This window comes from Eretmochelys imbricata, chromosome 13 (assembly GCF_965152235.1).
Source record: "Eretmochelys imbricata isolate rEreImb1 chromosome 13, rEreImb1.hap1, whole genome shotgun sequence".
NCBI lineage: Eukaryota > Metazoa > Chordata > Testudines > Cheloniidae > Eretmochelys > Eretmochelys imbricata.
In genome coordinates, this window is record NC_135584.1 from 42,770,143 (window position 1) to 42,783,043 (window position 12,901).

Below are 12,901 nucleotides of genomic sequence, written 5' to 3' on the forward strand. Positions count from 1 at the left end.
GTTCGATGCCCAAATCTTATTGAAAGCTACAGGGGTGGGGGCTATGTGCCTTACTCCTTTGAAAAATCCACACTTTTAACAATATTACTTTTTCTTCATACCACCTCTATGGTTGGACTGTGAAAAGCATTTACGTGGATTAGGAGCACAGCCCCCATTGACTTCAGTGGACTTTGTTTGCCTAACTACAAAATGCAATTTTCAAAATCCCACCCTTGGTGATGAAAGTGGGAACAGTTTTGTGCAGTGTTTTTCTTGCAACAAATCCACAGACAGATGAACTCAAGGTACAGAAATTCATGGCTGTAACCCCTGGACTTCAGTGGCCATTGAATAAAATCCTTGGTGATGAGCTCAGACCCAAACACTCACCCATAACTAGAATGAATTCAGAATCACCGAAGACAGAGGGTAAAATAAAGGGTCTTTCTTTCCCTTTGCACAATCACCTTTATTATTTCCATAATAAGCACAGAAAGCTGCAACCACCAGTTTCATATAAATGCACAGATCCCCGAGGTGAACTGACCAGCTATCACAAATAATGTGAGGACATGGGCCGTCACACCCCCAACTGGTGTATGTCAGCACAGCTCTGTTGAAGTCAATGGAGTTGCACCAATTTATACCAGTGACAGACCTGGTGCAAATTTTCTACTCTAAAATGATAAAATGCTTCAGCTATGAATGGGTTTCCTAAGCAATAAACCAGTATTTTTATATAGTGAAAAAAAAATCAAACTAAGATTCTGCAAAGCTGCCTAAGGGATTTGGAAGCCTCAATGTAATACTGTGGTAGGGAAACTTCCCGCTAAATATTCCTATTAAACAGAAGACTGAAGAAGAATACAAGTACTTACTATCTTGTGATACATCATTTAAGAGTCAGAACTAACTAGCAATGAAGGGAATGGGGAACCGAAAAAATTGAATAATTTAAAACATGGAAAAGAAGATCTAGGGACAAATCCCAAGAAGGTGACAATTGGTATAGATGTATCAAAGTCGCCGATTGACTGCAGCTGGGCGTGCGGCCCATTGACTCGGAGGGCACGACAGGCCATTTACACCAGTTGGGGATTTGTTCCAACTCACTCCAATAGCATTACAGTGGTTTCCACCAGCTGGGAATCCGCCCCAACTGAAGTCTCTGGCACTGGTCCCGGTCTCCTGTCTTCAGCCCGTTGCTGGTTCACTCCTCACAACCTATGAAAATGACAGATCTGTGCTCAGACATTCTGGACACTGTTCATTTCACTAGGACCATCACCCTGGGGTCTACACTCTGGTGATGATCTGTAATGGCTGATGTCCCAGACTCTGACTCAGGAGATCTGTGCTGGATTCCCAGGCTTTCTGTGTGACTTTGGGCACTGTAGGCCAACATTTCCAAAAGCAACCTCTCATTCTGGGCGCCTGACCATGGCCCTGCTTTCTGAAGGCTGCTGAGAATCTGCATCCGCAAATGGAATCAGTGGGTGTGCAGACAATTTATACCAGTTGGGGATCTGGTCCATCGCGTCCAGTGGAGTTACAGCTGAATTATACCAGCTGGAGATTGGCCCAGTGACTCCCATTGGATTTCAATGGGATTTTGTATCCCAAAACTCCCATAAATCCTTTGAAAATCCCTAACAATGACCCCCCAAGCCCCTGCATGGACACGATGATAGTAAGAGTTCCTACCTCAGAAAATGAACAACTTGACCGTCATAAGCATGTTGAAGGCGATGCTTTTGGCAAGCAGAACTCGCAGGCCCAGCACGGTCACTGACAGCATGTTCACTTTTTCCATGTTTGGCTCTGTGGGGAAAAAAAGGAGGGAGGGACCTTCTTGGATCAAATGGTTTTATATCAGCAGAAAGTGGGAAACACCTCAATAAAAATTATAAGAAAGAAAGAAAGAAAGAAAGAAAGAAAGACTTTGTACAGATAGATAAAGTAGCATTTCTTTATTTTATTCAGACTATGGTTTTCATTTGTATTCAGCCCATGTGTGACGCTGGCAGGCCAGATGCCAGTTCTTGCCCAGGCTGCAGGCATTAGCTAAGAACTGACAAACTCATAGCTGGACACCAGACCAGTCACCTCTTTATTAGTTTTGCTCAAAATAGGTAATAGTCTTCTCAGAATGTCTCCAGGATTTAGAGTTTAGGAGATGCTTTTAAGGTGCTGAATGCATCAGTCTCACTTGTCATGGCTGTAAGAAAAGATGTAAGTTTTGCTTTATAACTTGAAAAATGTTTGCCCTGAATTTACAACCTCTGCCCATTCAGATGCACCAACACGCTCAGATGGGCCACCAAGAACCTTTGCAATACAAATGATTGTGTAGTGGCCCCATCGCACCCGAGAAATGCTCCTTGCAAGGAAGCTTGGAAGCCTGTGGGCTTGGAAGCTGAATGAAGGAAATAAAACAAGTCCACCGGAAAATTTGCCATCTTTTTAGCTGTTTGAACTCTGAAGGGCAGAGAGTTCTGCCTCCTTGGTCTGCCCTGAAAACACTTTGAATTGACAGATCACTACAACTCTGCCACTCTTAGGATTAGTCGGTAATTCATTGGTGTGTCTATGTTTGCTTGCTTTAGCCTGGAGATAACTCTCTTTTTCCTCGTTAACAAACCTTTTGATAGTTTATTACAGGATTGGCTACAGGCGTTGTCTTTGGTGTAAGATCTAGGGTACCAATTGTTCTAGGGGTAAGTGACTGGTCTCTTGGGATGGAAGTAACCTGAGTTTGGTGCGATTTTTGGTGTAAGTGACCATTTATCACTCAGTCCCATTTGTCTGGGTGGCAAGATAGATTGGAGCATCAAAAGGGACTGTCTGTGACTCCATGGTAAGACTGGTACAGTGATCCAGGAGTTCACATTTGGTACTGAGTTGCTGAAATCTTATTATACAACCCACCACCAGTCTGGGGTGTCTGCCCTGTTTTTGACAGTCTGCCCTGAAGTAGGTCCTCATGGTCATGAGCCACCCCAGACAGCGTGACTCCGTGAATAACAAGGGCCCTCCCAAATTCACAGTCCATTTTGCTCAATTTCACAGTCTGACATTTCATTGTGTTGTAACCGTGGGGCTCCCGACCCAAAAGTGGGCTGGGGGGGGCGGTTGCAAGGCAATTGCTGGGGGGTGGGGGTCATGGTATTAGCACCTCCATGTCTGTGCTGCTGGTGATGGCAGGGCTGCCTTCAGAGCTGGGCTCCCAGCCAGCAGCCACAGAGCTTCCTGCCGCCCTGGGAGGTTCTCGGAGATGGGTCTGACTCAGCCCTGGGAGCGGTCCCTCTTGGGGAAAAGGAAGTCCTGTCCCTCCCCAGCCCGGTGGGGGCTAGCATCTGGAGCTGGGCACATGGCAAGAGCTCCCTGCCCTGCCCCTCCCCTACACTAAGCAGATGTCAGGGGTGAGACCAGAGGTCATGGGGGAGAGAGCAGATTTCACAGTCCCTGATGTGTTTTTCACCGCCGTGAATTTGGTCGGGCCCTATTAGTAACGTTTGTGGGTCACCAGCACTGCTGCGTGGAAAGAGCAACTACAAACTGACAGTAAAGAGTCAAAAGTTAAACATTATTTTTCAACTGAGAAATTCCATTGTCAAATATCTGCATTGAATCCACACCCTCAAACAAACATCATTCCACTGGCCCTTTATTATATTTCCTTTTATTTTTCGTAACTAACCTTCCGAAGTGGAATCTGAAGGTTCACACTGAGTGTTATTGATTGGAGCCTGAATGGGAGCTGTCGAAAGAGATAGAAATTAAAATAGAGATCAATTAAAACAATTATGAAACAAATGATAAATACAACCTCCCCGCACCCAGTAATGAATGAATGGAAATGCCTGAAAATCAGGCTGAAATTAACTTTTGAACTGGTCACACATTTTTTTGATTTTTCCCCACAGAAAAAGTCGACATTTTGTCAAAACAACACAACATTGTGCTTTGGTGCTCAGCGACCAAAACCCAAACAATTCTGGAACAAACGTTTAGCTGAAAACTGAAAAAAAACAAAAAAAAATCAGCTAAAACCAGCCCAGAACAAAAGCCTTTTGCGGGGAAAACATCTCTTTTTTTTTCCTGACTAAAAATAAAAAATATTCTCAAAATGCCGACACTTTCTGTAAAAATCCATGCTTAAAAAAATTATTTTTTCCACCAGGGAAAGGTTTTGAAACAAAATATTTGAAAAGTCCTCATTAATTTAATGGAACAAAGTGCTTTTTCCATTAAACACCGAATCTAAGTCTTACTCGTGTCAATAGGAGACTTTATATGGAGTTGGATCACAAGTTAAGGTTGAGATTTGGAGTCCCAATTCCCATGTAAGTAAATGAGAGTTCAACATCCAAATCCATGAGGTGGCTGTGAAAATCTAAGCCCTAAGAGAAATATTTTCAAGGAGCACCGGCTGAAAAATGTAAAGACACTTTCACCAAGAAAAAGTTACATTTTGAAGTTAATTTCATTGCTAAGTTCAAAACCGAGGCAGGCTTTATTTTTTAAAACTTTGTCATGGTCTTCGTTTTTAAATCAAAAATATAATCCAAAATTTTTGTTTAGCTAAACTCCACTTTACTTTTCTGAAAATTCCAATCACAGTTTCAATAATATTGTGGAGAATGTTTTCCTTGAAAACTTTGATTAAAATGACACATAATTATTCACAAAAGACTAAATGGGGATTTTTTTTCATGTTCTTAAAAGGTCACTTTTCAACACAGAAACATTGGGTTTGACACATTTCCCACCTAGGATTAGATTTACAAAGGTGACAAAAGATGCAGTCAGGTGCCTTATGTGATTAATGGGCGTTAGGTGTCTAGATGCTGTTTGAAATGTCACAGGGGGGTGAGATTTTTAAGGGATTTAGGCACCTAGTTGGACTTTTCAAAAACATCTAAGTGCCTGACACCCACTGGGAGCCCACCTACCGTTAAAAATCTGGCCCTAAATGAGTTAGGAAGGAACTGCTTAGGTGCTTTTGAAAGCCCTTCTGTGCACCTCTCTGTGCCTTTGGGCACTGAAACACCACTGGACATCTGGCTCCTAGCTCCCTTTAGAAATTCTATCCAGCATTCCTGGGGAGGGGTGGGTATCCTTAAATTTAGGACTACGACGCACCATGAAATAGGGTGTATCTGGCAAGCTATGATAACTTTCACATTTGGACCATATAACTGTACCTGACTGAGGCTCTGTCTGGTTAATATAGAGGTTTTCGTGTTTAACAAAGCACTTCACTTCTTCATTAGGTTCAACCTTGATCACCTGGATCATGCTGTATTTCCCATTGGAAGAGAGAATGCCTTCTTTCGATTTGTATACAACCTCTTTCTCTTGACTCATGCTTACGCTTATGTTCGCTGGGTAGAAATCCTTAACTAAACAAGCCGCCGTCAACTTGTTGCCATCGTTTTCTCTTGGCTTTGTCGATTTCACAACAAAGACAGATGGAGGGGAAATCTCTTCATGTTCTGAAAACAAATAATTGAGGGTTATAATTTAATTAGATTAAACTCTAAAGGGAGGGAGAGTTAGGTTAAGGATCATAGAACAAAGTCATGGACTATGGAGTCTCTCGCCTCTGGGTCAGATATAGCAATGGGAAGTTTTGGATACGGTGACGGGATATAGAGCGCTACATCTCCACATTGCGGGTTTGGATACAAGCCCTGCTGATGGTAATTGGAGAAAATATCACCTGAGGTATTTTTTAAAGACCGTAATTCTAGGTGCAACTTTCACTCGCTGGAATCCTTGCTGAAAATATCAGTCAGAGGTGCTGAAGGCAGAAGGGACCACAGAAGACAGAGACGGGGAGAGAGATGGGGACGAAGGCTCTGATTTTCAAAGGAGACTAAAGGAGTTGTGCAATCAAAAGCCCGGCCTGAAAACTCAAGAGTGGACATTGATATGAATATCAAAAACAATCCCCATGTTCCCTAGGTCTGTAACACCTACTTATATTGGTGAGAACTCACATGCATCACGAGCCTCTCCTGTCCGAGTAAGAGCCTCAGTCTTTAACAAGTGGGCCTTAAAATTAGCAAACTCCGTACACCTGTAGCATAAAACTCAACAGTATAATTTAATCCTGCCTTGGCGTCATCTTGGCACCTGGTCTGAAATTATAAATGCCCACGCGGGAAGGTCCTTCATGTTCCGCCGCTTTCTGATGTGGCCAAACCACATAAGGATCGCAATAAGGGTAAGAAAGGAAGTTATGCCAGTGGGTGACCGATTCTGCTCTCTTTTACTCCTGGCTCTACAAGGAGTCATGACTCTAGTTCAGGAGTAAAGTACCACTCCTAGGAACGAAAAGAAAAGGAGTACTTGTGGCACCTTAGAGACTAACCAGTTTATTTGAGCATGAGCTTTCGTGAGCTACAGCTCACTTCATCAGATACAGATACAACTGTAGCTCACGAAAGCTCATGCTCAAATAAACTGGTTAGTCTCTAAGGTGCCACAAGTACTCCTTTTCTTTTTGCGAATACAGACTAACACGGCTGTTACTCTGACTCCTAGGAACGGTGGCAAAACCCAACAATCCTTTAATAATTCACAGTTACCGAGTTCCACAGGGGCTTTTGCAACTCTGCTAAGAGTTATAAGGATATTTTGCAACTCTCAGGGCACCTTTTAAAGGCGTTTCCCATGTGCGAGTGGATGAAGGAACACAACCCTCTCTGGAGAAGCATTATTATGGGCACTTTAAAAGCAAGCAAATCTGATTTCATCAGACCACTTCATGCTGCTGTCTCAGAATGTTTCATGAAGGCGAATATCCAGGAAACCTAGTGAACGTGGAAGGGCATGAAGGGTACAGGGCCCCTGTCAGTGCCTGCAACGTAACTGCTCATGGCCAGGGTTGTCTGAGGTGGGAAGCAGATGTTGACAATTTTGTAAATATGAAGGAAAACCAAGTTGCATCTGGTACAAACCCACATTGCTGCACTGAAGTCAGAGGGACCAAACACCAGCTGGTGTCAATCAGCCATAGAGCAATGGGATTCAGTGGGGTGGTGTGAAGTGACCTAATCTCGCTAGTCTATCCATGGGCCAAATCCCCCGCTGGTGTCAATCAGCAGCAGCACTCAGTTCAGTGGGAAGTCTTTCCGTTTACACCAGCTAGAGCGCAGTAATAGCCCCAACAGCGATGGATTTCCACACTAATTGTGCTGCTTTTCCATTCGCGTCTCCATGATATTTTGTTAATTTACCTTCCAATAAAAAAAAACAGCTACATGCCACAGCTCTTCTCTGCTCTCGGGCCTATCCTGTTCTCCTGACAGCCCAACACCCTGACCTCGGTCTTGTGCAGACTGACTGGCAGCCCTGTGTGTGAACGAGCCCGACTGTGCAAACGGAGCCCTCAGAACCGCCGTGCGAAATGCGATCTAAGAGCTCGTCAGACCAGCCTCCTATCCACTTACAGTCATAAAAATCATCAAAGCCGGACTCTCCCCACACTTCTCCAGTGGGAACACGATTCATTGGAATGGTGTCACTCCGGATTTAGGAGGGGATAATCTGGCTCAGCATGCCCCGTTATCGAGGCACTGGAAACAACGGGTCAAACTCCTGGATGATCTAGAGCCAGCGTGGCTGCACTGAAGGCGGAGCTGGGCCGCTTTGAACCAGCTGAGGACCCGGAGCGACGCCGCCAGCGGACATGGAAAAGAACAAAAGTGACACTTACTGGGCTCAACAGAAAGCCTCGTGCCTTTGCCAAAAGCCAGGGCTCTGGTCTCCCATGCACCGTGCTGCAGGGCCGGACACACAACTCCAGCGCCTGCGCTCAGAGGAAGCCTGATTTGCACCCGTGCGATGGAGACGCTACATACGCATTGGCCTGAGGCAATGGGAATCAAACACTATCGACAATACAACCTAGCTGTTCCTCACTGGGCTCAACCAAAAGCTTAACGCCACGTCCGAAAGTCCCCCCGGCAGCCTTGCAAACTCAGCGCTTTCTCGCCTGTCATATCACTGCCGAGTTTGTCCTAAACCCTACTGAACAGGAAGCCTCTCACATCACTTCAGTCTGAAAATTCAGCTGATTGTAACTACTTCTCGGCCTCACATCGGACCAGTAGAAACAGGGACATCTGTTTCAACTGTGTCTCCATTTTCCTGGCTTGGAAATGCCCTCCCTTTTCTTTCCCAGGAAGAATTCTCTTCACTTTTAGCAATAACATTATCAAAAGGGCTATACAAATGTCTCATAGCCTCAAAACATGAAGGTTTCAGGAAAGGAAAAATGTCAGTCAAAATCTCAATTTAAAACATGATTCAATGGATCGTTCAAAATTACAAAAAAGAACCCTGAATGTTTTCAAAGCAGCTGATAGATTTGAACCTAATGGGGTTGGGGGGGGGGGGATGTTTATTTTCAATTTTTTAAAAAGTTGGTCAAACATTTCCAGCCAGCTATATTTATTAGTGGGCCTGCTTTCCATTCAGCCTGGAGAGCATTCTTCTCCAGTGCAAGGAAAAAACTATTTTAACAGTGGGAATGAAAACAGGGTTTATATATATATATATATATATATATATATAAACGTTCTCTTTGTACCTCTTTGTAGCGCCAGAACAGCCAGGGAAGGAACAGTTCCTTTATTTCTCTCTCTTTTGAAAGGAAAAATGAATGTAATGCTGGGAAAAGGTGCAGACTAAAGGGTGAGAGAGATGAACACTTACTTGGTTCCACAGCCAAAGTCGTGCCTTTCCCAAATATTAAATAATCAGCACTTCGCACACAGTGTGACAAGGCTCTTCAAAAAATTGGAGATTGGAAAGTGCTCTGAAATCTGTGAATTTCTGGATTACATTCTGGAATCTAAGGGCCAAATTCTGAGAACTTTACTCACATTGAGTAGCATCTTAGTCTGTGCATGGCCCTGCTAAAATCAAGGCGGTGATTTGTAGAGTAAGGGATTCAGGAACATCAGGGAGTCACTGTCTTGCCCCAAAGCTGGAATTTTCAAAGGAACTGTCAGGATTTAGGTGTCCGATTCCCATTGATATTAAATTAGAGCTGGGCGCCTAAGTCCCTTCGGCTCCTTGCAAGACCCCAGCTTTCACTCTCAGTTTATGAAAAGCCTTCAAACTTTTTTTTGCCCCCGCTCACCTGGCTGGACTGTGAGTTTAGTCCCATTTCCAAACGTGAGCTTCACGGTGGTAAACACACTGCTAAATTCTCACACCGAGTCCCAGCCCTGTGTCGGGCACTTGCAGCTTGTCTCTGGCACGCACCTAGCCCGGACCAACTGCTCTTCCATTCCCACGGAAACGGGTTAATTCCTCTCCTAACAAAGGGGAAATGGCTGTGTAGGAACCTTCCAGCTCTACTGAGGCGTGGCGATCATCCAGGGAGGTATTTTGAAGGTTGACAAGTACTCCCTGATATTTTACACCTGGCTAAAACACTTGATGGGAAATGAAGCATACACTACATCGCCACGTTGAGGGTCTCAAAGATTTGGGCACCTAATTCCTGTTCATATTAATGACCATTTAGCATCCAAATCCACTAAGAGGCTTTGAAAGTGTCAACCCTAAAGAACAATCTCTGCCAACTGAGAGAAGTTTCCAGCATCCTTTTGGTCTTAAGTTATTTGCAAGGAAAAACTTTTGAAATTCCACCCCCACAACACACTCTGGTCGTCTCCGGGGTGAATTCTCAACCAATAATGGTAACAGATCATGGCTGGCTCTCCTACAGTGCTTCCCATACACGAATCTCTGAGAGCTTTCCAACGAGATAAGGTCTCATTATCCACAGTTCACAGATGGAGAAACGGAATCGCATTTAGGACTTGCCCAAACTCACCCCACAGATACTTGTTACCTTAAGGTGAGGGCTCAGGATTAGGTCTAACAGGGGGATTTTCAAAGGTGCCTCAGAGAACGAGGTGCTGAAAGCAGTGGGACTTGTGCGCCTAACTCACCTAGGCTCTTTTAGAAAGCCCCGGCATAGCCACACAGGCCAAGGCTCGGGTGCCGAGCCCGAGGCTCCAGAACCCTTATCTGGATGGCTGGATAAGCGGCTTCTCCCCTGAGCGCACAACGGCCCCTGCCCAAGTTCTCCGCCTTGGAGACGGCCCTGAGGAGCGCCGAGCTCCAGGGCCGCGGCCGGACGCGCAGCGCTGTTAAAAGTCACCCCGTTTAACGAGGGGCCAAAGCAGATGCCTGGGCGCCTAACTTCAGTCACCTGAATGCGAAAAAATTCTTAGCCCCGGGCGATGATGATTCCGAGACCTTAAAACACAACAAATACACACCGGGTGCCCCTGTGAGCCGGGCCCGCCGCCGAACAGGAGGGCTGTTGGACACCGCTACAGGCGGCAGCACAAAACCGGGTTGCCTCGCTAGCCCTCTTCTGTGTGCGGTTCTCGGTGCAGGAACACAGCTCGGCTCCGGACCCCGAGAGCGGCGCCGCTTTCTTCGCGGGGAGCCCCTTGGGGGCGTTTTCTGAGCTCCGCGCGGCCAAGGCGCTGAGCCGCGGGCCAGCTGCGCTGCGGGCGAAACGGAACTGGGACAGATGCTGGGGGGGGGGGGGGCAGGTTGGCAGCGCTGTGTTAAAGACATCAGAAGGGCTAAAGCAGCCCTTGGGTGCATAAAAGGGGGGGGGGGGAGTTTATTTTACTTTCTGCTGGAATCCTGTGTCCAGCTCTGGTGTTCCCAATTCAAGAAAGAGGTTGATAAATTGGAAAGGGATCGGAGAAGAGCCAGGAGAATGATGAAGGGATTAGAAAACACGTTTATAGCGATAGAATCAGGGAGCTCAACCTGTTCATCTCAACAAAGAGATGGCTAAGGGGTGATCTGATCACCGTTTCTAGGTATCTACATAGGAAACAAACATCTGATCATGAGTTTTTCAATGTAGCAGAAAGCGGTTTAACATGATTCAATGGCTGGAAGTTGATAAATGCAGATTGGAAATGAGGTGTATAGTTTAACACTGAGGGCAATTAACCAGTGGAGCAGTTTACCAAGGGATTTTCCAGCAAGGGCAATGAAGGAATGTTTCTTTAGAAGATATTCTATGGGAATTATTTTGGGGAAGTTCTGTGGTGGGTGATATTCTGGATGTCAGATTAAATGATCACAGTGGCCCCTTCTGGATTTGTAATCTGAGGCTCTGTAAAATCGACAGGGCTTTGGCAATTTATACCACCCCAGATTCCTGCCCGATTGACTTCTCTGTAGTTATGTCAATTTACACCAGCTGCTGATCTGGCCCGGTGACTGAGGAGCTGGGGATTTTCTCCGACTGACTTCACATGAGCTACATCCATTTACACCAGGTGAGCATTTGGCCTCCCGGATTTCTCTTGATTGACACCAGCTGGAGATCTGGCCTGTCTGATTGTAATGAAAGTGGACAAGCAGATATTTTCATGCTAGGAATTCACTCGACTGTGTTTTAACAGCAACAAGGACACAAACGGTATACACGTTTTCTAGATTCACTAATGAACACAATAGCTTGTACCTGCCACCTCAAGGCAATGTTTTATCGCTTCTTTTAACGGTGTTCTCGGAAAAAAATAAAAACAAGATGAAACAAGATTGTTAAAAAATGCAAACATTCAGTCAGAATATTTGGCTTCTCCCTATATCCAACTATTCCTTAACCCACACCACCAAACAAGGTTTTAAATATACAGCTGTATGTCTGACTGGACGCTTTCTGTGCTGTGGTCAAGGAGGAGAGGCTTTTCAAAGTGCCAAGGGAACTGTGCTCCTGTCTTCCTTCAGCATTTTTTGGAAATCTCCTTCATGGAGCATGCAAAAGGATGAAAATATATCACGTTGCCTAGGGGGTTTGGACACCCAAATCCTGTCATTTTAATGGGAATTGGGTTTTCAAGGGTAACAGTTTCAAAAGCACCCACAAGCTAAATTTGTAAAGGTATTTAGGTTAATTTGGGCTGGTTTTATAGGTATTTCAAGATGTAGATACGCATTTGGTGGGGATTTCAAACCTGTCGAGATGCATTGATTTCAATGGGAGTTTGATATGTAGGTGCTTTTGAAAAATCTTACTAGGCACCTTTCAACAGCCTTTATCACCTAAATACATTTAAATCTGTATCATAGGAGCTGAAGCCTCATTGAAAGTCGATGGGACTGACTGACAATCATTAAGTATCTAGGTGATTTCAATGGAAGTTAGGCACATAAGACTTTTGAGCATCTAAGCCTTGGCTGCTTTTGAAAATTTTACCCATAATCAACCAAGGACTGTTCTGCTGTCAGTTTCTATACACAGCTGGATACTTCTGAGCAATAAAATCAACCTTTCCACCACTTTACCCTTCCCCAGAAGCTGAAAAATACACTTGATAAATACTTACGTGGTTCAACTTTCAGCTGAGTGCCTTTCCCAAAGATCATGGGCCATGTGTTAACACACTTCAAAGGGTCCCTACAAAAACTTACATGTTCCATCTCTCTCAGAGGAATGCTGGAACTCCATGAACTGACTCACAAACCCCAGATTTTTTCCCTTTAAATTAGAGCCCCACTTTCCAAAACAAAAACCAACAACCACCACCTAATCCAACTTCTTCAGTTTACACCCAAGAAACTCCAGACAAAGAAATCCAGCAACCAGCTGTAAAGTTGTTCCTTTGACTCACTCCATATTTCAACCCTCTCTGAAAATTTTAATTACTTTTCTAAAACAACCTTAAATTTCCTGGGTGACATTTTCCCCATCAGCTGGGCAATTTGGACATCCAATTCCCATTCATTCTGAAGGAACTTGGACATCCCAGTTGCTTCGGCAGTTTTCAAAACTTCACCCCGAGGTTATTGAGCCATTACTTCAGGAACATGAAAAACACTCACGCTTCCTTTTGGGGATGAATTACTTACTTGG

The 12,901-nt window shown here is 44.7% G+C and overlaps 1 protein-coding gene across 1 annotated transcript in view; it reads right to left on the reverse strand.

The window, feature by feature from the left end:
- Positions 1-412: 412 nt before the first annotated feature.
- LOC144273716 (immunoglobulin lambda-1 light chain-like) overlaps positions 413-12,901 on the reverse strand; it is a 191,080-nt gene continuing 178,591 nt past the window's right edge. Inside the window, exons 5-9 of the mRNA XM_077832409.1 lie at positions 12,375-12,432; positions 5,190-5,480; positions 3,683-3,742; positions 1,687-1,803; positions 413-1,206 (exon numbers count right to left, since the gene is read on the reverse strand). Coding sequence (XP_077688535.1) covers positions 1,688-1,803; positions 3,683-3,742; positions 5,190-5,480; positions 12,375-12,432 — 525 coding nt within the window. The 3' untranslated portion in view covers positions 413-1,206; position 1,687. The remainder of the gene's footprint in view (positions 1,207-1,686; positions 1,804-3,682; positions 3,743-5,189; positions 5,481-12,374; positions 12,433-12,901) is intronic.